Here is a 27778-nt window from a genome sequence, read left to right on the forward strand (position 1 = left end):
TATTCCCGCCGCCTGGCATTTTGAGAGGGTAATACATAAAGCCATCTAAATGCACGCGTTGGCTCCCGGCCCCGCTTTAATTATTCATAGACATAAGGAACTCCCGTCGCAAACTTATTCCCGACTTCACTCTCGTTTGCAATCAAGTCATCATCCTGTAAATCATGCTCCCATTTTTTTTTCTGTCTGATGAGATATGTAGGCAGAGAGCATTATATTCTCATTTTGAAAATGTCGTTTTGATTTTGCTGAACCGTTCCACCAAAATTACTAATTGCCACCAAATTTGAACCAAGTTGCTAAACTGTGACTCGTTTGAGTCGTCACTGTTGCGTGTGGGGACGAGAACGTCCGGGGAAATTTAACAACCCATAAAACGCTCCTCGCTCACATCTTTAATTTCTACTTTCCTGCTCGTCCGTCCTCTTGTCTCGTTCCGTTTCACCTCTCCTGACACATTTTCATACGTCATCATTTTGGTGCAAGCCACGAGCTGATTTGCTGACTGGACATATTCCTTTGTTTTCCTTCATGACCCTCCCCTCCCTTCAGTCAGTGAATTTCCAAAACGTCTTGCCACGGTTTCACTCTCTTCTTTTTAATTCCATCCATCGCTTTCCAGGTCATCGCTTCACATTCGCTGGCTTCCGCCCATGAAAGTATTTCATTATAAAAGCTGTAGGTCGAGTACAACCCAATGTTTTCCTGTTGATCTTTACAGGTCACTGAGAGCGACTTGAATATCGTCTTGCGTAATATTTGATGACTATTTATGAGAAAGAGCAGCCAGTGATTCACATCATCGTTAAGGGCAAATGTGAGTCGTACTGTGGGAAACTCATTTGTACTCAATGTTTAATAATAAATTAAAGCCCCAAGCATCCATGAATTGCCCTTTCACCCGTTTTCCTTGACAAAACCTTGAAATGGTCTTCACATTTTTAAACTATCTTCAGCTCAAATAAAAAGCTGGGTGATTTAGTAGAGGTGCGATCATTCATTAATAAATAACTATTTGTGATTTTGGAAAATGTCTCAAATTAAGGCCCCACTTGAATAAGCGACGTTACTCGAGTACAGAAGATGTTGAAATTGTTTGTCTGCATGATGAATCAAACTTTTTTTTTTTTTTTTTTTTTTCTGCTCCTCTTATTTATTTATTTATTGTTGTGTTATTTATTCAGCACGCTTTTGTTATACTTGTTTACTTGTTTGTCTGTTGTGAGCCATGTTTTGTCACCGTGGGATAGGGGGGAACGAAATTTCGGTTTCTTTGTGTGTCTTTGGCATGTGGAGAAATTGACAATAAAGCTGACTTTGACTTTGACTTTGACATGCCTGGGGAAATTAATATAAGACGAATATAAGACGACCCCGAATATAAGACTCTTTTTTCAAGACTCAAGTTTGAAAAAAGACTTTTTGAACATCAAATTAAAATTTTATACAGAAAATAATTACATCGGAAACAAATTATTATAACAATATATTCGAGAGAAAAGGCATGTTATATTGCCTCCTTCAAATCATGCAGAAACTGTCTATCATATCTTAATATCTGAACATTTAAATATGTAAACTAAAGTGCAATCACATTTGTAAATGAATGGCTTCTGGTTTTTGAAATGTAAACAAACCAATCTACTGTGATAAAACAACAAAATTGCAATAACTGCATTAACCATCAAGGTGGAGTCAAACTGTAGTCTTGAAACAAATCTGAATAAGGAAAAACATTGCAATAAAATAATGCAAACTTCTACCGCTATTGTTGCGGAGCCTGAGGACTGTATAGGGGGTTGGCTCGGATGGTTATGCTCTTTTCACCCCCGGGTATCAGTCAGAACACAGGAGGGAAGACGTGGTTCAGTTTTCATTGCCTTACTGAATTATTGGCGAAATAATAAAATAAAAAAAATAACCATAAATGAAATACTCTCGGCAACACACCAAACATAAGTCATCGATCGAGACAACAAAATACATTTGCTGGCGACCGTTAATCTCCGTGCCGCTGCGTAACGGCTACGATGCGAGGCAAACTTAAAGGAGTGGGCCGGAGCTGTCAATCAAACAGTGCGCACATGAAGCAAACCGCGATCGGACAAAGGGCACAACAGTGGACAGTAGTAACAATGAAATGTGTATACCATAATTTCCGGTGTATAAGCCGCGACTTTTTTCCAAAATTTTAAACCCTGCGGCTTATAGTCAGGTGCGGCTTATATAAGATATTTTTCGTGATTTTTGTGATGACTTGATCACTTTTACGCTTAACACTATTATATACAGTAAAAGCTACAAAACAAACTGACAAATAACTCGTTTTCAAATCAAACGAGTAAAAACTGGTCAAATATTTTTAAAAAAAGATATTAAAAGTGAAGACAATTTGCAATTCTAGTAATGACACACAAATTTGATGCACAATTTGTCTTCACGGGCCACATAGAATGATGCCGTATCTGGCCCCCGGGCCTTGAGTTTGACACCTGTGCTCTAAACCCTTTCTCTTACCCTGCCATGTGACTCAGAGATTACACAAAGCAGTGGCGCTGTTTGGACCATCTGCATTGTATTAAAACCCAATCAATCAGCATTTAAATTCAATTCTTCTGACATTTTGCTCACCAAAAACAAGTTGTAGTGAATGTGAACTTTTAATGCATTTTATTCAGAAGGTTACTTTGAACCCTGAGGCTTAAATGGCGGCGCGGCGTACTTATGGATTTTTACGGCCTCCGACCTCCAAGGGGCGCTCGAGCAGGAAGCAAGAGAAGAGATAATGCGCCGAAGAAGACGTGCAAGTTTGTGTTTACAACATTTCGCGCATCACGCAGAACGCGATCAAGATGGACATTACTGAAAGGAAGCTTTTATACACAAACCGTCATTATGGGGGACAAAAGAAATGCATATGATGCCGCTTTTAAGCTAAAGGCAGTTGATGTTGATGACATTGTGTTGGGTTTAATCAAACCCTATTAGTGCTGTGTTACTTCCGTGTTGCTGCGGTATTACTGCCGCGTCACAGGCAGTGTTTGGAAAGAAATGTTAAGGTATGTTATTAAAACTTTAAAAAAGCTTTCTGTGTCCAGTATTTCTTTGTTAATAACTCGCGTGCACACTTCCGTGTTGCTGCGGTACTACTGCTGCGTCACAGGCAATATTTAGAAAGACATGTTAAAGTATGTTATTAAAACTTTTTCTGTGTACTGTCTTTCCTTGTAAAAAACGTGAGTGCACGTGCGGCTTATAGTACGGTGCGGCTTATACACCGGAAATTACGGTACTCACTTTGTGTCAAAGACGCACACGATCACAGCAACGTACTCAGTCGATACCAGCAACCTTTAATTTACCGCTGCGTACAAGTGAAAATCGGTATAATGTCTAGACCCCGAATATAAGACGACCCCCATTTTTTCAGTCTTATTTCAATGCAAAAAACATCGTCTTATATTCGGGCCAAAACGGTATTTACACGAGGCCCGCGCCAAACAAATAAATCAGATATTTTGTTTGTTTGTTCTGTGGCTGCCTTTCGCTTCATTTGCATGCACCCATGACAACAACCATCTTCTTCGGCACGTGCGACGTGGATATTCATGAGCGCGTCGCAGTCAAAGCTGCTCCCTTCATGCGCCTTTTATTGATGGCTTTGTGGAACAATGCTTTTTTTTTTGGGGAGGGGTTGGACCGAGTCACATGAACTGTCGCATGGCCCTTCAAGAACAAGTCAGTCTATACAACTCGCAGCCAGATTGTCCCCGCAGAGCATTGTTAGCTTGCCAACTAGTATGCCCCTGTAGTCATTGTTCTCGCTGTTGCTAAGCGACAGCTGCAAGCTTGGCTAAAGCTCAACTAGCAGCATTCTCGACTTTCAGCATGAAATATTGTATGAGACGTACTTGCGCTCTTAACAGTCAACCAAAAAAAATCTTTTAATTCATGTGACGAGATGTGAAGATGACCCACTTTTTTTCTTCTTCCCTGTTGTCGGTTTGTTTTGTCAGTCTACTCGCTGCCTTGCCTTGTCCACTGTGAAGCGGCGCGACAAGGCCTCCCGAAGCGACACAATCGAGAGAGATGAAAAACGCTCCTGTCAGCAAGTGTGACACATGCAGCCGGTCCGTCCCGCGCCGAGAAGCGCTTGCTAACGCTTTAAGAATTGCTTGGCGTGTCATCTCGCTTGGGTTTTATTTTTAGCCCGCAGCTGACGTGCATTCTTTATCTGCCGTTGTTTCTCTTTGATATCCATCGTGGCACGGCGGGGCTGCTTTCTATTTTTAAATCTCCATTTTGTTATTTTTATTCATGGTCAAACTCCATCCATCCATTATCTAAAGCTGAGCTTTCTCCAAAAAATTTCAGTTGCAATACATTGTTTGTGTATTCTCAAATCGGTTGTCTTATTTGAAAAGGTCTCGATTTAAACCGCTCTGCGAGTCAACCGATTGTCTCGGTGGTGCTAGTGATTTACAGTGCTAATTATATCTTCGAGGTTCGTCATTTGTCAGCAAAAAAAAAAAAGTTAATCTCAGAGATGAATTACTCGACACTAAAAGTTGGCTTGATTAAAGAAGTTGGTTGAAGAAGTTGGTCTTATTACACCTCCGCTAGGAATTGTTCTGGACATGACTACTTAATAAGTGACACATGCGTCCGTCTGTAGCCTGAAAGCAAAAGTCTGGCTCGACGGGAGAGCAAAAGCTGATTAGACTTTTGGGTGCTCTTTTGGCCCTTTTTAAAATGTTAATTAAAGCCATAACTCTTGTCCCACTTTTCCTGAATATTGTCCACTGACGAGCATGCATCTGTACAAATGACGTGGCTTTCTTTCCCCGTACAAAGAAAAGTCATTTTTATGTTTTTGACTTTTGCTAAACATTTTTTGTGGTTAGTTAAATTTGATGAACAATACTGTTCTAGCCCTTTGTACTGTATTACATGGTGCAGGTGTACCTAATATGATGTCCAGTGAGCGTAGAGAGCAGCAGTGTTGGCAATGCTTTAAATATTGATAAGCGGCTGCAGTGGTGGTCTATATAGTTAATGTAGCGCATTACAATCCATATGCGAGCCAGTATTTTCTGTGTGTAGTTAAAGCACACACAAACGCCTACACACTTACACATACACGTTATGATGACCAGCGTTGTCATTCGCTGGGTGCCCCCCCGCCTCCCGGTATGACAACTGGCCTCCCTTTACCGAGTCCGGGAATGAATGAATGAATATAATCAGCCAGCTCACCTGTGCACCTACAAAGAGCTTCTAATTATCCTCCCTGCGTGCATCTTTGTTTTTTTTTGCGGCTATGATTTTTCCCTCAGCTCAAATGTTCACTTCCACTCGGTTGATTGTGTTTATTTCATTATCGTAAACCCCCCCATGCTGACCTCTGTCTTTAGTAGAACAAGCGTGTTCATTGAAGCATTTTAGGAAAGTGTGTGCGCCAGCAGTGATTGTGTATTTTTATTATTTTTTTAAATATATAATGCAGAGACAAATCTTCAGATCAGGAGTAACACACTGCATATGACCTTCAAATGCCGAGACTCCTGTCCTACGGCTGCCATTTTTTGAACAGATGCGCCGCTCCGGTGCATACTAAACCGCTCAAACACATACACACACACACACAAACACACACACACACACACACACACAGAAAAAGATACTTTTTGCCTCATGTATTGCAACAATTTCCTTGACCGTAAATCCTCCAGGTTCGGTCGCCCCGGCGTGGAGTGTTACTGCCAACACGAGAGTGGGGCGGCCGTCATCCAGCTGCAGTTTCTCATCAACGAGGTAGGGAACAAACTGTTTTATTACTCCACAGCGTACGGTTGTAAAGGTACAGGTGTTAGTATTCTGATTTTTCAGAGGTATAAACACATGTACTATAGATAAGAAGAAATGAAACTGCCTCACAGTGCTGCTCAGCTTCTGGTTCGCGGACATCGTGGCTAGCGACATGATTTTAGCGATACATTCATTGCCCGTGTAGTAGCTAGCATTTAAAGGGAAACGCCATTCACATGCTAACAGCATTGGTACCATGACCTTATAGACCTTTTAGTAGCAGATATTTAAACACAAATGGTGGGACATCTCAGGCATATATTCTTTTTCCTCAATTAAAAATGAGTGGCTGAACAGTATTATAGTGCCTTCTGGTGGCCACGGTGGGCACAACAGAAGGAACAGCACACTGAAATGGATTGCAGCATGAAATCAAGCCTTGATTACAATAAATGCTAGCATCTTCGATTGATTAACCGTGTAAAGCATATAGAGTGGTCCCCAACCTTTTTTTGCGCCACGGACCGGTTACGCGTCAGAAATATTTTTGCGGACCGGCCTTTATATAAATAAATAATAAATTTATATAACCAAATGATACATTTATAATAAATATATAAATACGATGAAATAAAATGATATGACAGGCATAAAAACAAATATAAACCACATAAAAATAAAACTCACCATTACGTTGAATTATTGGGAGCACCGAGCTTGTTTCTCAGAAACGAGCCGGTCCCATCTAGGAGTAATCAGAAACAACACCTGAAGTGGTAAAGGTTCGTCTTTTAATGCAGGATGCTTGGTCTCCATGTGCCGAAGCTGTTTTGAAGGCTTCATTGTCTCGTTAGCTAGCCTGTCGCCACATGTGCCGAGTGCGCTTGGCGCATCAGAGTCACCTGTGGCGATAAATCCATATTTTAAGTCTTTTGAATGCAGCTTTCCTTTTCTTAGAAGTGGTAGCCTCTTCTTCTTCAGTCTCCTTATTGGACTTTTTTCCGTTTCCGAAGAAGCTTTCCAAACTTCTCTGTTTCTTGCTCATTTTTGCTTGCCTCGCGGGCTCGACAGGGGTGGCATGTCACGTGACCTAGACGAACGTCTGGTGTCAAGAGACACAGCGACGGATGTAATTGGCAGAGATTTGCCAAATTGTTTACATTTTCCAAAATAAATTCGTACTCATTTGTCCTAGCTTTGCGTGACCGGGACGAGCGTCTTGACCAGAATGAATTGATCGTCGATAAAAAAAAAAAAATTAAAAAAAAAAAAATATATATATATGTATATTTTTTTTTTCTTTTTTTCCTGTGCGGCTTGGCGGCCCGGTACCAAGTGACCCACGGACCGGTACCGGTCCGCGAACTGGGGATTGGAGACCCCTGCTCTATACGGTTTAAGTCTGGAATCTGTCATTGGCTCAATTTTGCAATACTGAATAGCAAAAGCAAGTGGAAAATTTATGATAGTTTGAAAGCTATAAAACCTAGAAGCAGTATTTCATCAACACATCCTAAGTGTTTATCGACAGATTTATTATCCATCCATCCATCCATCCATCCATTTTCTGAACCGCTTAGTCCCCACGGGGGTCGCGGGCGTGCTGGAGCCTATCCCAGCCGTCATCGGGCAGTAGGCGGGGGACACCCTGAACCGGTTGCCAGCCAATCGCAGGGCACACAGAGACAAACAACCATTCGCACTCGCACTCACACCTAGGTACAATTTGGAGTGATCAATCGGCCTACCAAGCATGTTTTTGGGATGTGGGAAGAAACCGGAGTGCCCGGAGAAAACCCACGCGGGCTCGGGGAGAACATGCAAACTCCGCACAGGGAGGGCCGGAGGTGTAATAGAACCCGCACCCTCCTAACTGTGAGGCGGACGTGCTACCCAGTGCGCCACCGAGCCGCCACAGATTTATCACCAGAAAGTAAATCTGTATTTCTCCAGCCGTCATTGCGTGCTGTACATTTGAAAATGTTTAAGCAGACTTGCGTCCAGAATGTAATTATTCCAGCCGGGACATCATTTCATCACACTTTTTCCATTTAGGCGCTCCAGGCGACGTACAACTTTTCTGAGTGACAATCTTTAGCTTATCACCAAAGCACGTTAAGCCGTCAGTATTAGCTAAATTCAAAACTGCATAAGCTGCACTTATTAGAGACATCGGAGCTAACGCGAGCGTCCATAGAATCTTCTTAAGTCTGTTTAGCTGATTCATTTGTAATATGTTTTCAGCAGAGGTGACATAAAAATTCTGCTCTGCAGCTTGTAGAAAAAGTCGTCACCAATACTGAGACTTGAGGGTGCTGCGTCGTGAATGTGACTCTGCAGCCCAACCGAGTCCCACAGAGAGATGGAAATGATTTTGAGTGCCTCCTACACACATACTTTTATATACATCATGGCTAACCGGGAATGCGCCAGCTGACTCATTCCTGCGCAGAAGACGTTTTCTGACTTTATGTGTCTGCGAGCGTTATCACAATACATTTTTTTTTTCCCGACAGGGGGCGCTAGTGAGCGCCCTGGCTGATGACACAGTGCACCTGTGGAACCTGAGGCAGAAGAGACCGGCTATTCTGCACTCGCTCAAGTTCAGCAAAGAGAGGTGAGTGGGGGGGGGGGGGGGGGGGGGGTAATCTGCAGCCCCAGTGGCTCATCGCCAAGCAGTGACAGGCGCGGAATCGATGGCATAAATACCCACGGCTTATCTTTAAGGTTATTGAGTTCGACTGATAAGGCTGAGGTGGGTCGTAGCGTGCACACCAGGCTTCCTATTTTCCCCACAGTAATGAAAACTTAACATAAGGACCCTGTAAATATGCAAATATGATGACTCAACATTTATCCAAATCACATCGCCAATATAATTCAACATCTCAAGGAAGTCCGACAAACTGTCTCCTCTCATCACCGACGCCGCGGTCACCCATCGGATGCGATCAGATCACGCCGTAGCGGTCGGTCTTCTAAAAAGTCGCAGGACGGCTTAAGTGTCAAAAGCAGTGATCTGACGCAGCGCTGACATGACGGACAGGTGGCTGCCAGCGACTTAAACGGGGCGGCTCGCGTCCTTACGGAAGCGCTTGACTGACTCTGACATTTCGTTAACATCGCCGCAACCCCCGAGACACATTTGCGCTTGGCGAGAGATGTCTTGCTTCCGGAGAGGCTGCAATAGTTCAGTTATCATCTTTTTTATTTAGGGTAAGGCATTTAAGTTCCAGAAATTAATTAGGGCATTGCAGTTGTGTAAGGAAATACAATGTATTACTAGACGTCACTTCCATCCTCTAAAAAAAAAAACATTTAAAGTGAGCTTGCCCACGCTCTAACATCACATCCATATTTGCATACTTAGCGCAGACAGAAGCCTCCTTTTGTCCGCCGAGCGATCCAAATTTGAGTGGGACGGGCCGAGCGCAGCGTTGCGGAAAGCCCTTCGGGCGCCGGCATCCGTTCATTCGGGATAACCGAAATGAGGCGAGAAGCGAAGGGAGGCGGAGCTGAGACATACTGGGCCTCCGCCAGACAGCGCTGAGTCAGTCTGTGGGATGCGCTGTTGGCGATGCGAGCGAGAGGAAGGAAGAAATCCTGCCGAGTCACTCTTGGTGGTTTAGGATGCTCCAGTCACCCCGTGGCCTCGCAGCAGACATCGACGTCGCTGATATGATCGGAGATAATAAGGGGTCGGCACACACGGATAACTCTCATTTGGGGGAATTTTATTTTTGCACGTCACAAAATCTTTCACAGTGGAATGCGTCGCAAGTAAACAAACAAACCTGAATTCAACTCCTCCCTCTGTCTTTGGAGGACTTGGTCAAAACGCATCAAAGCGTCAACCATAAAATATTTAAGCAGCCAGGTGAGCAAGGTTATTATTCTTGAGATGATCTGGAGGTGGAACAGGAAGATGGATGAAAGAGCAAAATGATGAAAATGTATAGCCTCTTATTAAACTCCAGTCTGGGAGTCAGTCTGGGAGTCTCCGATGGTGTCCAATGCGATGTCCGTCTTCGGGTTTTCTGTCGGCTAACTGGTTTTGTGTTTTGATTTTTACAGGATAACCTTCTGCCACTTGCCTTTCCAGAGCAAGTGGCTGTACATTGGCACCGAACGGGGGAACATCCACATCGTCAACGTGGAGTCCTTCATGCTCTCAGGCTACGTCATCATGTGGAACAAAGCCATTGAACTGTGAGTGTAAGCTATATCTGTTAAAGATTTGCTCACTCCAACTTATTTTGCAAGAACCACACGGGAGACAAGTAAGTCCTTTTAGACACCTGCAGGTGGAGAGTCCATTCGTCGCTGTGCGTGCAGCGATGTTCGAATGGAGGTCTGAACTCTCCACCGTGCAAGGGCATATTTATTAAGAGAAACAGAGTAGGGGTGAGAGTGGACAGGTTTGGTGAACCCCCGGCCTCTGGTCAAATCAGAGCAGGTGGTGTTTTACGATGTTGTGGGAAACAGAACAACTTTGATTGCTTCCTTTGCAACTGGTCAATCAAGCAGAGAATGCAACCACTTTATTTTACTGCGTTGTGAGAGCAAGACAAGATTGGTTAATCATTATAGTCTACATTCCAACATAATCCTACGATAAAGATAACCTGGAAAACCCTAACAATGTCTACTACAAGCTAACGATTAATAATAATAATAATAATACATTTTATTTATAAGCGCCTTTCAGGTCACTCAAGGTCACTTTACAAAGAGTTGAAAACAAGTTAAAAACAAATTCAAACAATAGCATATACTATACAATACTGAACACAGTAAAACAGTAAAAACAGTCGGTGAGTAGCGGCAGCAAAACGCGCTAGCGTGCACTCAGACCAGTGTCCAAACCGGAATCATGAATTGCTGTCAAATATGAACAGGATTACAATGGTGACCGATAGGAGCAGCATCACCTAGCAAGGTTGCATTGATATCCCTTCTAAAGACTTTCTATGGGCCTTTGGAGTAACGAGGAGTCCACGTTACATTTCATTTTTGTATTAGCATCTATGTGGTGCTGGTCTAATGCCTCAACACAAATGGTGCAGCGACACACGTTGACAAAAATATAGCAATACTCACGGGTATATATTCTTTATCCTCTGCAAAAAGTTTATTTATTTCTGCCGGTTTCTGAATTACTGACAGTTTAGCAGTGCAAAATCCTGGCAAAGTAATCAGTGAGTCCAGCTCAATACTTGAACTCAATAGGAACCGGACTCGTATTGCCGTCGTAGCATCACGCGGCCTATTGACTCAACTAAGTGCTGCTGCGTAATCACTACTTTACATTTTCAAAAGGTTATTGTTGTTTAAATGGAATATTAGAAAAGCAAAAAAAAAAAAACAAAAAAAAAAACATCATCAAAATTCTTCCTAGGTAGGCTGCCAAATGTTTCCCATAGCGCCCTCAATGGATCTGTCAGCTTGACAGGTTCCATTTTATTTCCCTTCTGTAGAAGCTTAAATTATTCACCGGAGCGTTTTGCTTCACACATTCCCCCCTTCCTGTGCGTGTGTGTGTGAGCGCCGCCAGGGACTGGCAGAGGAGGCTTGGAACAGGTGTCCGCCAGGATCACTGTACACTACACGCAGACGTCTGAGCTGCGGGGGAGATGACAAGAGGCCAGAGTGGAGCAGGGAGGCATGAGGGAGGAGGGGTGTGGTTTTGGGAGAGGTAGGAGAGGAATGATAGCGGAGGAGAGCGCCTGCGGTGATAAGAGAGCTTTTCCCGTTACGGGGAGGAGTGGTAGAAGATAGATGCGCATGATGAGATAGAAAGGGCCGATAAGGGCTTCTGGCTTTGAGGACACGCCGTAACTTTGACATCCCTTTGACAAATTGCTTTTTAATGGCGGCCGTGGTGTTCAATATGTATGCGTCATTACGATTACATTAAAATGTACTCAGAGCTATAGCCTGGATGCTGCCGCTCGGAGGTCCGCCGACAAAAGAAGATCAGTTTAAAAGTTTTATGAGTGACTTGAAGATTTGGAGGCACATGGACAGGTGACGTAATATTGCAATTCATACACAAATTGCAAATTCATACATACACTTATTTGTATATTTGTCTGGTGCAAAGTGAGCTGGGCGGCGGCCAAAGACAGGCACCTTGGCGGTCCGATCCCCGGCTGCAGAGGCTGGCTCGTGGGACGTGGAATGTCACCTCTCTGGCTGGAAAGGAGCCCGAGCTGGTGTGTGAGGCAGAAAAGTTCAGACTAGACATAGTCGGACTTGTCTCCACACATAGTTTGGGCTCTGGTACAAGCCCTCTCGAGAGGGGCTGGACTCTCTTCCACTCTGGAGTTGCCTACGGTGAGAGGCGTCGAGCAGGTGTGGGCATACTTAATGCCCCCCGGCTGGGCGCCTGCACATTGGGGTTCACCCCGGTGAACAAGAGGGTAGCCTCCCTCCGCCTTCGGGTGAGGGGATGGGTCCTGACTGTTGTTTGTGTCTAGGCACCAAGCAGCAGCTCAGAGTACCCACCCTTCTTGGAGTCCCTGGAGGAAGTGCTGGAGAGCGCTCCTTCTGGGGACTCCATCTTTCTACTGGGTGACTTCAATGCTCACGTGGGCAATGACAGTGAGACCTGGAAGGGCGTGATTGGAAGGAACGCCCCCCCCGATCTGAACCCGAGCGGTGTTCTATTATTGGACTTCTGTGCTCTACAACATTGCGTGGACATCGGGGACAGTGCCTCTGGATTGGCAGACTGGGGTGGTGGTTCCCCTCTTTAAGAAGAGGGACCGGAGGGTGTGTTCCAATTACAGGGGAATCACACTCCTCAGCCTCCCCGGTAAGGTCTATTCAGGGGTGCTGGAGAGGAGGGTCCGTTGGGAGGTCGAACCTCGGATTCAGGAGGAGCAGAGTGGCTTTCGTCCTGGCCGTGGAACAGTGGACCAGCTCTACACCCTCGGCAGGATCCTCGAGGGTGCATGGGAGTTCGCCCAACCAGTCCACATGTGTTTTGTGGACTTGGAGAAGGCGTTCAACCGTGTCCCTCGGGAGGTTCTGGGGAGGGTGCTTCGGGAGTACGGGGTGCCGAGCCAACTTTTAAGGGCGGTTCGGTCCCTGTATCACCGATGCCAGAGTCTGGTCCGCATTTCCGGCAGTAAGTCGGATTCGTCCCCAGTAAGGGTTGGACTCCGCCAAGGCTGCCCTTTGTCACCGATTCTGTTCATAATTTTTATGGACAGAATTTCTAGGCACAGCCGAGGTGTTGAGGGGGTCCGGTTTGGGGACCTCAGCATGTCAAGTCAAGTCAAGTCAAGTCAAGTCAAGTCAAGTCAAGTCAAGTTTATTTGTATAGCCCTAAATCACAAACAGTCTCAAAGGGCTTCACATAGCCAAAAATTGACAATTATTCTGAAAGCATTCCCTGATCTTAAGGGCCCAAAAGGGCAAGGAAAAACTCAAAACCCCTGCCAGGGGAAAATGAGAAACCTTGAGAAGGGACCACAGATGGAAGGATCACCCTTTCAGGATCACCAGGTTGTAATGGATGCAGAGAGGGCCCAAGTAATACATATTATGAAAATCAATGAAAAAGTGGATGTCGGAGGTGCCCTCGATTCTCCTGGCAGTGTCTTCAAGGAGGTTGAGCTGCAGTTTCTTCATCTTGAATTGGTCCCCGAGAATCCAGCTAGCCGCTATCAGCTTTTGCGCCACCTAACCCCCTCCCCAGCCAGGGAGGGGGTGGGCAGAGAGAACAAAACAAACTCCGGCCGAATCGGCCACTACAAGTTAGTTAAAGGCCATCTCATAGAAATGTGTCTTTAAACATGTCTTAAATGTTTCTACTGAGGCAGTAGTTCTAATATCCATTGGTAGGGCATTCCAAAGCTCTGGAGCCCGAATAGAGAATGCTCTAGAACCTGCAGACATTTTCTTGGCCCTCGGTGTAACTAAAAGACTAGCGTTTTGCGAACGAAGGTTACGAGACGGAACATAAGGAACGACTAGATCGACGAGGTATGAAGGCGCTAAGCCATGCAGTGATTTATAGGTTAGTAGAAGAACCTTGAAGTCACATCTTAAATGGACCGGGAGCCAATGTAAGTTGGCTAATATTGGGGTAAATTTTCTTGACCGTGAGAGCAGCCTCGCAGCGGCATTTTGTACTAACTGTAGACTTTTGATACTGGACTTAGGAAGACCAGAGAATAATACATTACAGTAGTCCAGGCGCGACGTGACGAACGCATGTATAATAATTTCCGCATCCCCGGTCGAGAGGATCGGACGAATCTTAGCAATATTACGAAGGTGAAAAAATGCAATTCTGGTTATATTCTTAATGTGTTTTTTAAAGGAGAGCGTTTGGTCAAATATTACCCCGAGATTAGTTACAGTATCACTCTGAGTGATAGTACGGTTATCTATGGTTATAGTGGTTTCCTTAAATAAGTGTTGATAACGAGTAGGACCAATTATCAACATCTCAGTTTTATCTGGGTTAAGACGAAGGAAGTTGAGAGACATCCATTGCTTGATCTCCGCAAGGCACGCCTCGAGATTACAACAGTCCCGCGGATCTGTCATCGATAACGGCATATATAATTGGGTGTCATCCGCGTAGCATTGAAAACTAATACCGTATTTGCCGGTGTATTGGTCGACCTTTTTCGATCCAAAATCGACCGAAAAAAATCGACCTCGACTTATACACCGAGTCATAAAATTTAACTTCGTATTCATCGCTTCAAATGTGATGGTAACCAAGGCCGTTTCTCATGCATCTCATTGTGCGTTGCACTTAGAAAATTTGAACCGGGCGGCTTGCGCGAGTGCGCGGCCCGCTGGAAGTCCAATGAGGCGCCGCGATCTCCTGCGCGGTGCTTATAAAGTGCCGATCCGCTCGGCTTGGAGCTATTTCCGGCCTCCCGTTGGTGCCGGGCGGCGTGCGCGAGCTCGCCGGCCGCGATCTCCTCCGCGGTGCTTATAAAGTGCCGATCCGCTCGGCTTGGAGCTATTTCCGACCTCCCGTTGGTGCCGGGCGGCGTGCGCGAGCTCGCCGGCCGCGATCTCCTCCGCGGTGCTTATAAAGTGCCGATCCGCTCGGCTTGGAGCTATTTCCGGCCTCCCGTTGGTGCCGGGCGGCGTGCGCGAGCTCGCCGGCCGCGATCTCCTCCGCGGTGCTTATAAAGTGCCGATCCGCTCGGCTTGGAGCTATTTCCGGCCTCCCGTTGGTGCCGGGCGGCGTGCGCGAGCTCGCCGGCCGCGATCTCCTCCGCGGTGCTTATAAAGTGCCGATCCGCTCGGCTTGGAGCTATTTCCGACCTCCCGTTGGTGCCGGGCGGCGTGCGCGAGCTCGCCGGCCGCGATCTCCTCCGCGGTGCTTATAAAGTGCCGATCCGCTCGGCTTGGAGCTATTTCCGGCCTCCCGTTGGTGCCGGGCGGCGTGCGCGAGCTCGCCGGCCGCGATCTCCTCCGCGGTGCTTATAAACAGCCGCATGCGCGGAATTTGAACACATTTCGTCAATAAATTTCGCATATTGAATTTTGAAGTTTAATATAATGCAACAATTGAGCTCGACTTATACAAAGGATATATCATAAAATCGTAAATTTCCGTCGAATTTTAGGGGGTCGACTTATACACCGAGTCAAAGTCAAAGTCAAATACGGTATTATATTTACGTATTATGTCCCCAAGCGGAATCATATAAATATTAAATAAAATCGGTCCGAGTACCGATCCTTGCGGGACACCACACGTAACATTATAGAGCTCAGAGGACGTATTGCCATGGACCACTCGGTGAGTCCTGTCTGATAGATAGGAATAGAACCAGCTTAGTGCTGACCCTGAGATACCAACACAACTTTTAAGACGCCCTAATAAAAAATCAAAGTCTACAGTGTCAAAGGCAGCGCTAAGATCGAGTAGTAACAATACAGACGACGTATTTGAATCCATAGCTATGAGGAGATCATTAGTCACTTTAGCAAGTGCTGGGCCTGGAGACTCTGAGGCGGACTCTCCGATCTCTGGGGTCGAAGTCACTGAGGTAGTTAAAAAACTCCTCGGTAGCAAGGCCCCGGGGGTGGTTGAGATCCACCCGTAGTTCTTAAAGGCACTGGACGTTGTGGGGCTGTCATGGCTGACACGCTTCTACAACATTGCGTGGACATCGGGGACGGTGCCTCTGGATTGGCAGACTGGGGTGGTGGTTCCCCTCTTTAATTACAGGGGAATCACGCTCCTTAGCCTCCCTGGTAAGGTCTATTTGGGAGGTCGAACCTCGGATTCAGGAGGAGCAGTGTGGCTTTTGTCCTGGCCGTGGAACAGTGGACCACCTCTACACGCTTGGCAGGATCCTCGAGGCGGCATGAGAGTTCGCCCAACCAGTCCACATGTGTTTTGTGGACTTGGAGAAGGCGTTTGACTGTGTCCCTCGGGAGGTTCTGTGGAGGGTGCTTTGGGAGTAAGGGGTGCCGAGCCAACTGATAAGTTTCCGTAGGGTAGTGGTTAGTGCTCTGGGCTCTCACCACAGCGACCCGAGTTCAAATCCCAGTGGTACCTAAAATGTTTCTGTACACTAAAACCAGCAGACACAGAGACAGCTTCTTCCCCCAGGCTGTCGCTCTGATGAACTCACACCACTCTTAGAGTCTCAGAGTCATTACTGTGCAATAACATCCCGCTTTCCACACCTTTTTTGTCTACACTGTTTGTACTATGTGTCCTCTCTGCATCCATTGCAGCCTGGTCATCCTAGAAGAGGGACCCTCCCATCTGTGGTCTCTTAAGGTTTCTCATTTCCCCTAGCTGGAGTTTTGAGTTTTTCCTTGCCCTCTTGGGAGTTTAAGATCAGTTTAAGATCAGGGGGTGTTATAATATCTATGAATATCTTTCGTTCTTCACATGTCCTGAGTGTTGTTGTTAGTCACCTAAATGTTGAACAGAGGCTATGATTTACCGAAGTCAAATTCCTTGTTTGGCACGCTCAAACATGGCGAATAAAAAACTCTTGAATCTTGAATCTTGAATCTTGATAAGGGCGGTTCGGTCCCTGTATCACCGATGCTAGAGTTTGGTCCGCATTTCCGGCAGTAAGTCGGATTCCCAGTGAGGGTTGGACTCCGCCAAGGCTGCCCTTTGTCACCGATTCTGTTCATAATTTTTATGGACAGAATTTCTAGGCACAGCCGAGGCGTTGAGGTTTGGGGACCTCAGCATCACGTCTCTGCTTTTTGCAGACGACGCGATGCTGTTGGCTTCTTCAAGCCGTGATCTCCAGCTCTCACTGGAGCGGTTCGCAGCCGAGTGTGAAGCGGTCGGGATGAGGGTCAGCACCTCCAAATCCGAGTCCATGGTCCTCGGTCGGAAAAGGGTGGAATGCCCACTCTGGATCGAGGATGAGATCCTGCCCCAAGTGGAGGAGTTCAAGTATCTTGGGGTCTTGTTCACGAGTGAGGGCAGGATGGAGCGCGAGATCGACAGGCGGATCGGTGCAGCGTCGGCAGTAATGCGGACTCTGTACCGGTCCGTCGTGGTAAAGAGAGAGCTGAGCCAAAAGGCAAAGCTCTCAATTTGCCGGTCGATCTATGATCCTACCTTCACCTATGGTCACGAGCTATTGGTCGTGACCGAAAGAACGAGATCCAGGATACAAGCGGCCAGGACGCGCTGGAGAGACTATTTCTCTCAGCTGGCCTTGGAACGCCTTGGGATCCCCTGGGATGAGCTGGATGAAGTGGCCGGGGAGAGGAAAGTCGGGGAGTCCCTCCTCAAGCTGCTGCCCCTGCGACCCGACCTCGGATAAGCGGAAGAAGATGGTCGGACGGACGGACGGACGGACAGACGGACGGACGGACGGATGGATGGATGGATTTTGTGGCCACAAATGAGCATTTTGTGTTGTTTCTAATATCATGTTAACTCCAGTTGTGGCAATGGTATGTTTAAAAAATCCAATTGTATTCAGTTTTAGGAAGAAAAAAAAAACACGTGGCAAACATCTGGTGTTGCTGGTGACATCAAAAGCCCTCACGAAAGCAGCTTGTTTGTGGCATGCTCGCGACATGTGCAGTGTGTGGCCTCGCGTCACCTTGGATGAGGACGTGTTTGATGTAATACCGTTTTACATAAAACTCACATTTTCTAAAAGGCTGCGATATTTTTGAGTAAATTTACAGTCCTATACTTTACATATTTACTTGCCAAATGGAAACCAAAGGGTTCCGGGATTGACCCCTGGGGAACCCCGCAGGTCAAAGCCATTTGGTCTGTAAACTTCTTTCATTTGTAAAGTCCCATGAGGTTAACACAGTTGGGTTGAAAGTCTTTAAACGAGAGAAAATAAACCATATGGCACAGGCAGACAAGTTATATCTGTAATCTAACGAGAGGCTAATTGATTGTTATGGGTGTATGTTTCACAAAGTGGGTGTTAAGATGTGCCTTAATTGCTGTGTGAGTGCGTGTGTGCGTGTGTGTGTGTGCGTGTGTGTCCGCAGCACATGTGTGAAGGCGGTGAAGTGAGACAAGAAGAAGCATTAAAAAAAAAAGCTGCAGCAGTACAGCTTCAGTAATAATAAGCCTCCAGTCATCCGGAAGCGTCGGCCTAAATATAGATGCGGCTGAATGATGCTTGCTCTCGTTCTGAAAGCTGATACTTGTGATGAGAATGTCCAAAAAGTAACAAAAAATAGAGCTAGAACTGTCACTGGTTAGAAAAGACAAAGAAAAATAACTTTTGGGTAAAAAAGGTGCTTTAATATTCCAACGGTAACATCTTCACAAGCGTGGATGTCTTTAAAGCTCATTTCCTTTGCCGATTCGCAGACACTCCTGCGTCGACCTCGACCCCCTCGAGCGTTAAGGGACCCAAGTTAATTACGTTTGTCGCTCACTTCCTTCTTTCCCGCTTGTGTCTCCCCTTAGGTCCTCCAAGGCTCACCCTGGACCAGTCGTTCACATCAGTGACAACCCCATGGATGAGAGCAAGGTATTAAATACCACTGAGCACCCCAGAGATTGAAACGCTGCTGATAAGACATTAATATGATTCCTCGCCCCCTTGAGAAATAATGGAAAAAGATTTTGCCATACATTTAACTGTACAGTCGAGTCAATGCTTAAAATAACAAACTCTATCCTCTATTAGGTGGCACATGAATGTCAAATGCTTCAAGCTTTTTTTTTGTTTGTTTGTGTCCCCGCATCTTTTAATTTCTTCACTGTCATCTCGACCCGTCTCCTGGACCGCTGTTTCCTCTCTCAGCTGATAATTGGATTCGAGTCCGGGATCGTGGTCCTGTGGGATCTCAAATCAAAGAAGGCCGACTATCGCTACACTTATGATGAGGTAGGCAAAGGCTTTTATTTGACGCCTTCCTTCCGGTATCTTTTAATGCCGGCTGGAATTGAAATTACATATTCATGAACAAATAAACGGAGCCACGGCAGACTCCGACAGCAGCTCGCTTTTGGAAAATAAATAAGCGCTTCAATAACTGCGAAAGTGATGATTGGACAAAAATAAGCCTTTCGTTTGATCTCTGAAGAGTGGAAGCTCTATTAAATAAATAAATATTCTTAATATTCATAATAAATTCAGAGCAATTTTGGAGCATTTTGTTTTAACTTTGAAACTGAGAAAAAATTGCCCCCCCCCAAAAAAATCAACCAAATAATGATCCATAATGCAATTCCAAGAGGCCCTAAAAAAAAAAAAAAAACCTAAGGAGCTGTTCTAAAAATAAATCCCAGAAAACACAAAACCCACAAATGCTCACAATATATAATCATTAATTTAATTTAATCGTTGCATCGTATTTTTTCATTAGTACCAAATCACCCTCAGAGGACTTTATAAAAAAAAGTAAAATGGCCCCAGATAGGAAAGGTGAGAAATTAAAATTATTTAATTAGATTTCTACAAGGAGGGAACGATCAGCATCATCATTGACATAAAGAATCATCATCCGTCGGCTAATAACAGCTGCAGACGTCTCAGAAGAGCCATCAGCTACGAATACTTAAAATGTGTCTGGATCACCAACATATATATTTGTTGGGGGGGGGAAGCACAAACGAGTCTCTCGAAAGCTTGGATTGTATGTTGTCGGTAATTGCGCGTGGCTTGAGCCGTCCTCGTTAATCTGCCGCCTCGTCCACAATAACAACAGACGCAAAGGTCATTGAGCAATCAGAGCTGCAACGATGCGTCGCGGCGATACACCGTCATTGTCCTTGCCATCCTTGCGTAGGGAACAAATGGAAAAGTTTGGAAATAGATAGCGCATTCCATTGAGGTGTGGCGGCGTGGGGGGGTGGGGGAGGGGGATAACCTCCTGACATTCCGTCCAAGCAGAGAGCGAGAGAGAAGTGATCTTGAGCTCGGGGGGAGGGACAGTGCGAAGGGGATTCTCCGATAGTGTTTGGAGAACCTTTTTGTTCCCATAGAGAAAGACAAAAAAAAAAGGAGAAGGTTTGCCCTTCACTGACCTTTGTGATTGTGTTTGCAATGATTGCTTGTAAAGAGTTGATGCGTTCAGAATGCAAAGCCGCCATGCTAGTTGACTTCTGAGTCGATCTGATTCCAAAAAAGGCGTGTTCCTGGAGGAAATAATGCAAAGCGGATTCATTCATTTATTCAATCCCGACCTCTTAAATGTCACCGTCATAAAACCTTTTATGAACTGTCAGGAGCATGTTTTAATTAGCATTTTAACTAACTGCCCTGCAAATAGAAATAGCAGTTAATTACTACATGGTGGAACTCAAAATAAAACAAACTTTGGTTAATTCCAATTCCTCTCCTTGTCCTTACAAATAATACACTCGAAAGACAACCTTGTGTCATCATGTCCAACTGAACCCTCCAACCCCTGTCTGTTGTTTCCTAGGCGATCCACTCAGTTGCTTGGCATCACGAGGGCAAGCAGTTCGTGTGCAGTCATTCAGACGGGACTCTGACCATATGGAATGTGAGAGGCCAGGGCAAGCCGATACAGACAATCACCCCACATGGTAAGCACCAGCAGCCTCAAAAGAGTCACCAAACTACCGTATTGGCCCGAATATAAGACAGTGTTTTTTGCATTGAAATAAGACTGAAAAAGTGGGGGCCGTCTTACATTCGGGGTCTAGACATTATACCCATTCACAACGCTAGATGGTGCCAGATATCTCAGCTTAACTCCCATGGCTAAAGCGAACCCCTGTCACGAAAAAGGAAAAATAAAAATAGCGGTAGCACGAAGAAGAAAAATAAAAAATAGCGGTAAGAAAGAAAAGAGAAGAAAATGCATGATTTGAATGAGCCAAAATAACATGCTTTTTCTCTCGAATATATTGTTATAATCATTTGTTTCAGATGTACTGTAATTATTTTCTGTATAAAAATTGAATTTGGTGTTCAAAAAGTCTTTTTTCAAACTTGAGTCTTGAAAAAGAGGGGGTCGTCTTATAATCAGGGTCGTCTTATATTCGGGCCAATATGGTAATTCTGACTCTTCTTTTGACTCTTCTGCTGACTCTACTTTTGTTTTCTCTTCTTCTGACTCTTAACTCTTCTTCTGACTCTTTTGACTCTTTTTCTTCCAACTCTTTTGATTCTTCTTCGGACTCTTTTGATTCTTCGTCTGACTCTTTTCTTCTCACCCTCGATTGATTCATTATTGAATCGTGTTCCAATACTTTTGTCTGTAATTCATCTGAGCTAATATTTGTCATCCCTCCAACGACTGAAAGGATTATTGTCACTTGAATTGTGCTTTTTTTTTTTTATCTTCACTTGCATACATTAGTGTTGCTGCTACATTTGTTTTTATCCTGCCACATCCCACGCTGCACCTGCTTTTCAGCCCTCAGAGGACTTTTGACACGTTCAAGGTCCTGCGAGAAGCCGATGCTCGGTGTGTTGCGGAAAGGATTGTAGTCCTGTGATTTTTTTGTTTTTTGTTTCTCAACTGACGCTGCTTGCATAATTACTTTGGTATCGCAAATGCAATTATGCAAATTCCTTTGACGGTTTAAGCCGGGCTTATGCATTCTTTAATTGTCCCTCACTGTAGAACTAGTAAGGAAACATGCCTCTTTATTATTATTGTTATTATTATTTTAATCACATTAGTAATTAATGTTTCTTCAACCATGTTTTTTCCCCAATAAAAAAGCAGGGGTTCAAAATTTTGTGTTTTGTGTTTGATTGCAGGAAAACAGCCCAAGGACGGAAAGAAGCCAGAGCCTTGTAAACCCATTCTCAAAGTGGAGTACAAAACCACCAGAATTGGGTCAGTACCGAATTTTGGGTTGAAATAATTCTCCATTTTTATAATTTTTTTTTTTATTGTCGAATGGTTACTAATTAGAATGACGACCACACTAACAAAAACAAAGTAAAATACAGTAAAAGTACCATTAAATTTAGCCAAGACTGACTCCCATGCTGATGTTTTGGTTAGCAACAGGGTTCAATTTGAACTTGCGTTAGAACTGAGGTAATTACAGTTTTTGTTTCTTTTTCTTGTTTTCCCCAGGGAACCTTTCATTATCCTGTCCGGCGGTCTGTCGTACGATACGGCGGGCCGGCGGCCGTGCCTGACGGTCATGCACGGCAAGAGCACGGCCGTCCTGGAAATGGACTACCCCATCGTAGACTTCCTCACACTGTGCGAGACGCCGTACCCCAACGGTGAGCCTGTTCGCCCCCCCCACCGCCGCTTTGACAACAGTTTCCGCATCTGTTCTTTAATTACATGCGCGCTGCGTTGTAATAAATGTGGAATTTCCCAAGGGTAGCTATGGAAATTGTTTTCTCGTGTCATTTTCTTTTTTTCACACAGTCGCCTCTGCATCCAAATAGAATTATCATATTTTCCACGTTTTGACGAGCTGAAACAAGCGGATGCGAATGTAGCGTAATCCGTCGCGTAAGAGCCTTGGTTTGGCACACGGGCAGCTGCGGGACGGATTAGCTGGCGCATTATGTAACAGCGGTGACTTCATTATGTCACTGGCAGCCAGCTGATCTCATCTGGTAATAGACATCGCTGAGGATTATTACATTGTGCGCATCTGTGTGTCTGGCTGCCGCAATGATACGGCGATGAGTGATGCGTTCAAGTGTGATGAAGACGTAAACATACCAGAAGAGACAACCGGCCACAGCCGAGTATTATTATATTCGGTCTACACGTGTTGATCCACCGTTTGTATTCAAATAGCCATTGCCTAAAGTGCTTTTTTTTTTCTTTCTTCAAATTGTGCAATTTGGGACCTTGCAGACTTTCAGGAACCTTACGCTGTGGTGGTCCTTCTGGAGAAGGACTTAGTAGTGATTGACCTTGCACAAAACGGGTGAGTGCGCCCCAGCGTAAATCTCCATCAGCCCGCCGAGCTTATGTGACGGGGGCTTGACTGGCTGTCGCCGGTCTCAATCAGTTACCCCATCTTCGAGAACCCCTACCCCCTGACCATCCACGAGTCCCCGGTAACCTGCTGTGAGTACTTTGCCGACTGCCCCGCGGACCTCATACCAGCACTTTACTCGGTTGGCTCACGACAGAAGCGTCAGGGCTACAGCAAAAAGGTACTTTTCTAAAACACCAAGTCTACTCAACTGTTATGTCTTTTAATTGGCAAAAGATCTCCCTTTTTGGTATTTTGTCATTCCTAAATAGAATGAGTCAGATGCAAACAAAGACAGCTTTTATTGTGCAGGGCAAACAAATACGCCGTTAAGTGCCAAACACAATAAAATGCTGAACGCGCACCTATTTGTCCATTAATGAGGCGGAACACAACGATATAATCACGGTTGATTTTTTATTTCACTTCCACCGCCCGACGGTGTTTGGCATGTAATGTTTTGCTTGCTGTGTTCCAGGAGTGGCCCATCAGTGGAGGAAACTGGGGTCAAGGCACACAAAGCTACCCAGAGATCATCATCACTGGGTAAGAGAACCTCGTATTAAAAGCACGCGCTCATGTTCGTTTTTGTCCACTTCCGTCTTGTGTGCCGCCGCTATCAGAATGTTCGGATGTTCGCCGGTGCACTCAGACAAATTGGCGAGGGAAACAAAGACCACTGAGTCCAAAAACAAGAAAAGCAGTACAAGGAATGCAATTGTCTTGTCTACGTGATCCACTTTTTTAGCTCACAGAAGGTTTGCAAATGATAATTTATTCCGTTTCTGTCTTTCCTTCTGAAGTGATGCAAAAATGTAATATACAACAATATAGAATATATTGTGAATTAATATATGATGAATTTCTTATTTCATTTTATTTTTTACTGTCTTCTTTTTTTCATTTTCTCACTATTTCAGGCATGCCGATGGAACAGTGAAGTTTTGGGATGCCTCTGCAAGTGAGCTCTGTTTTTATTTTTTTTCATTAAAGTCAACAGTCAAGAACACAATTACAGTTTTTTTTTTTTTTTTAGGTCTGAAATGTACCTAAGTACAGTATTTGTATTTTGTGATGTTGTGTTTGCCTCAGTAATGCTCCAGGTGCTCTACAAGCTGAAAACGGCCAAAGTGTTTGACCGGAGCCGCTCCAAAGAGGACAAGGGCGGCGCCGATGCATCCGACGAAGACCCTTTCGCCATCCAGCTGATGTCGTGGTGCGCCGAGAGCCGCATGCTGTGCGTGGCTGGCGTGTCAGCCAACATCATCGTCTACCGCTTCAGCAAACTGGAGGTCACCACGGAGGTCGTTCAGGTATACGTGCAATGTAAACAGTACAAAATGTCAAATGCACATGCATGTTGGAAGCTACCCCTTGTGGATGACAGTATGGTTACCATGCCAACAGACGGATCTGTGAGGTGGCAATTCAAGATAATCATTATAATCGGCCTCAATGGCGACGTACTCACTGCCGAGACATTTAAAGCCAAGTTCTGTTTAAGCTCACGCTGGCTCGCTTTGGTTTTCACTGGCGAGCCGTCGCTAACATTTTTCATTCTAATACCGTTTCAGCTACTCGAGGTGCGAATGCAGTACGAACCGAACGATGTGGAGTCCCCCGAGGGCGGGGGTGAGCACACGTCGGCGCACCCCACCCCAGGCGCTTCCCCGCAGACATGCGGGCCACCTTCGCATCCCTCCACCAGCAGCAACAACTCCGATGGCGGCAACACGCCCTGGCTCAAGTAAGCCATCGGGCGGGCCCCTCTGACGTCACTTCCACGCGCCTGAAATGTTATTCTGACTTTTTTACAGGGTGCGGAGTACACCACTAAAGCAGTCTGCCGGTTACCAGGTGGATTTGGTAGTCCAGTTGGTGTGGGTGAGCGGGGAACCTCCTCAGCAGATTACCAGCCTGGCGCTCAATTCCTCCTACGGCCTGTAAGTGAACGCATCGCGGGCAACAGTGACGTCTCGGTGAAGCAGCATGTGGCTCAATGTTTATTTTTAAAGTCACTTAAGCTGTACCGCTAAATATTTTTGGTTTGTTTGTTAATGTGCGACCCTTCCTTCTTTCCTTCCTTCCTCAGCGTGGTGTTTGGCAACATTAACGGTGTCGCGGTCGTGGACTATATCCAGAAGACGGTGGTGTTGAACCTGGGAATGCTGGAGCTGTACGGGTCCAACGACCCGTACCAGAGACAACCGCGCTCACCCAGAAAGTCTCGACAGCCCTCTGGAGGTAAGTGGGGTTTATAAAACATATTTAGTGGATTTTGGGGAAAGATCGAATACAATTTTTGTATTCAAATCCATTCATTTTCATGGCGGATTATTCAGCTGCAGTTTACAACAGAAACAACAGCAAATGCGCCTTGACCTGTGAAATGATGTGGTTATGGAGATTCATGACGTCATGAGTCACCATCACACACCAAAACAACTTGTTTGATGCAGAAAGGAACAGGTGTGCAGGATCAGCATGGGCACACTGCCACTCAGTGGTGGATCGTCAGAGTGTACTTTAAGTTTGATGACTGAAGTGTTAATGTGTGCGTATGTCGACCCTTCCGGAAAGCCCACGCACACACCCACACATATGCATGTGCGGAGCATCTGGCATCAGCGATCGGTGGGCTGGCACCTGTCGCAGCTTGGGGAGCAATAATCAGACGTCCAGCTGTGCTTGCCTGCGCCAATGCGCGGCTGCCTGCTTGGCTTTCTGCCTCACTGGATCACCAACACACATGGATAAAGACACATGAAAGAAATACGACTGCTTCCTCGAGTACAAACCAGGACTGAATGATTTTCAAAAATAACTTGACAATTTTTTCCATCTCAGTATTGCAACTTAATGTGTAATTGAGTTGTGGAGCTTTATTTAGACAAAAGTAGTAGTTTGCCATCATCTTGTCGCATCAACATAGAAAACGAAAATTAGCACGACTCTTTTTGGAGTTGGCCACCAGGGGGCAGTATATCAACCAAAGAACACTTTCACAGCTACTGTGGCTAAACTAAGCTGCAGTAGCAATATTTATTTTTATGCTTGCGCTCTCCCTTTCAGGACTGTGTGACATCAACGAGGGTTCGGCCACATCAGAGGACCGCTGCAAATCTCCCACTTCAGGTACCACGTCCTTTAGTTTTTTTTAATTCCCATGGTTTGCTCATGCAAGCGTGCAATGAAAGTTTTCCAAAAATGGAGGCTTGTATTTCAAATAATCTTTTTATTGAAACCGTGGTTCACAAAACTGGAACTTTCATACCTACCCACCCCCACCCCACTCAAAATTGTTATTCTATCACACAAATTTAACGCTCGACTTTCAGGCTTTTTGAGACCGATTCCATTTACGTGTTTATTTTTTCCCCATGCCCTATTATGCAGAGCTCAATAGATAGGAATAAATGGCTTTCATGGCTTTTGCTAGCCTGCAAAAGCGCGCGATGGACTGGAACCGCGAAGATCCAGTTGAGGTGATGCAAAATGATGAAATAATTATAAACGGAGCATGGTGACAACGCATTCTGCCGCAGAGACCTATTAAGCTATTCAGAGCGTTAAAGTCACACATGCGTGATTGTGGACTTGGGGAAAACAGGATGCTTTTGTCAAGGATTTGTTTTTTCATTTCAAGGTCCTTTTCACTTTTTAAATGAACTAAATACTTGACAAAGTTAAATTATGAATAACAACTTTTATTTTAATAATAATGATGACTTCAGGACATACAGCTGTATTACTTTAAGAATGATGTCATGATTATGAGAGTAAAATGGAAAATAGTCTGAAAACCAAATGGTAATTTTAAAGGAATTACAAACAATATTATGGCAGTAAAATTATTTTTTGTGAGTGGTGTACCGTAACTTTGACCTTCCTTGACTTCTCCCTCATTGACACTCCCCAAAGTGTTGATGTCAAACAGCAATCTCCAGCAGTTCTACAATGGAGGTGGTAAAGGAGGTAAGATTGGCCAAAGACTTTCCTAAGCGGGTATGTAGGCAGGACAACGGTGGTCCACATTTGTCCCCCCCGCACCGCACCTACTGACCCCCCTCTTGTCTCTGTCCTCCATGTCACCATAGTGGGAATTGATTAGCTTGAACAAGCGCTAACTCAAGTTTGGGATAGCCTCTGTTCCCTTGGTGTTTGTTGTCTCTTTCTGTAAAAAAAAAAAAAAATATATATATATATATATATATATATATATATATATATATATAAATATATGTATGTGTGTGTGTGTGTGTGTGTGTGTGTGTGTGTATATATATATATATATATATATATATATATATATATATATATATATATATATATATATTCCCATCCAAATACTCAAGTCTTATCCACAAGAACAAAAAAAGCTTGTTTCTTAATACAAAGGACACTTCATCGCACAGAAGCAGAGGTTAATCTTCCAGCTAGGTGGCAGCTAGACATTAGCATTGCATGCTACATGTATGTAGCACGAGCACCAAACATATGTTCCCGTGCCTGCGTCTGTAACGTGTGTAGCCCTCCACCTCACGTCCTCGACACTCGTGGTTTTAGCGTCCTGTTTTCATCCAACGC

At 45.0% G+C, this 27778-nt stretch overlaps 1 protein-coding gene across 4 annotated transcripts in view; it reads left to right on the forward strand.

The window, feature by feature from the left end:
- The window catches only part of stxbp5a (syntaxin binding protein 5a (tomosyn)), a 45748-nt gene that overhangs the window by 13113 nt on the left and 4857 nt on the right, over positions 1 to 27778 (forward strand). For 3 of the 4 annotated variants that reach the window (XM_049756634.2, XM_049756633.2, XM_049756635.2), the window contains exons 4-21: positions 5733 to 5814; positions 8325 to 8425; positions 9883 to 10017; positions 18719 to 18782; positions 19059 to 19142; positions 20686 to 20809; positions 21996 to 22074; positions 22321 to 22475; positions 23068 to 23140; positions 23225 to 23372; positions 23670 to 23737; positions 24112 to 24152; positions 24284 to 24504; positions 24766 to 24938; positions 25009 to 25134; positions 25284 to 25435; positions 26264 to 26326; positions 27113 to 27166. In XM_049756634.2, coding sequence (XP_049612591.1) covers positions 5733 to 5814; positions 8325 to 8425; positions 9883 to 10017; positions 18719 to 18782; positions 19059 to 19142; positions 20686 to 20809; positions 21996 to 22074; positions 22321 to 22475; positions 23068 to 23140; positions 23225 to 23372; positions 23670 to 23737; positions 24112 to 24152; positions 24284 to 24504; positions 24766 to 24938; positions 25009 to 25134; positions 25284 to 25435; positions 26264 to 26326; positions 27113 to 27166 — 1943 coding nt within the window. The remainder of the gene's footprint in view (positions 1 to 5732; positions 5815 to 8324; positions 8426 to 9882; positions 10018 to 18718; positions 18783 to 19058; positions 19143 to 20685; positions 20810 to 21995; positions 22075 to 22320; positions 22476 to 23067; positions 23141 to 23224; positions 23373 to 23669; positions 23738 to 24111; positions 24153 to 24283; positions 24505 to 24765; positions 24939 to 25008; positions 25135 to 25283; positions 25436 to 26263; positions 26327 to 27112; positions 27167 to 27778) is intronic. The other variant, XM_049756636.2, reaches the window with a different exon arrangement.

The sequence above is a fragment of the Syngnathus scovelli genome, chromosome 20 (assembly GCF_024217435.2).
Source record: "Syngnathus scovelli strain Florida chromosome 20, RoL_Ssco_1.2, whole genome shotgun sequence".
NCBI classification, from domain to species: Eukaryota; Metazoa; Chordata; class Actinopteri; order Syngnathiformes; family Syngnathidae; genus Syngnathus; species Syngnathus scovelli.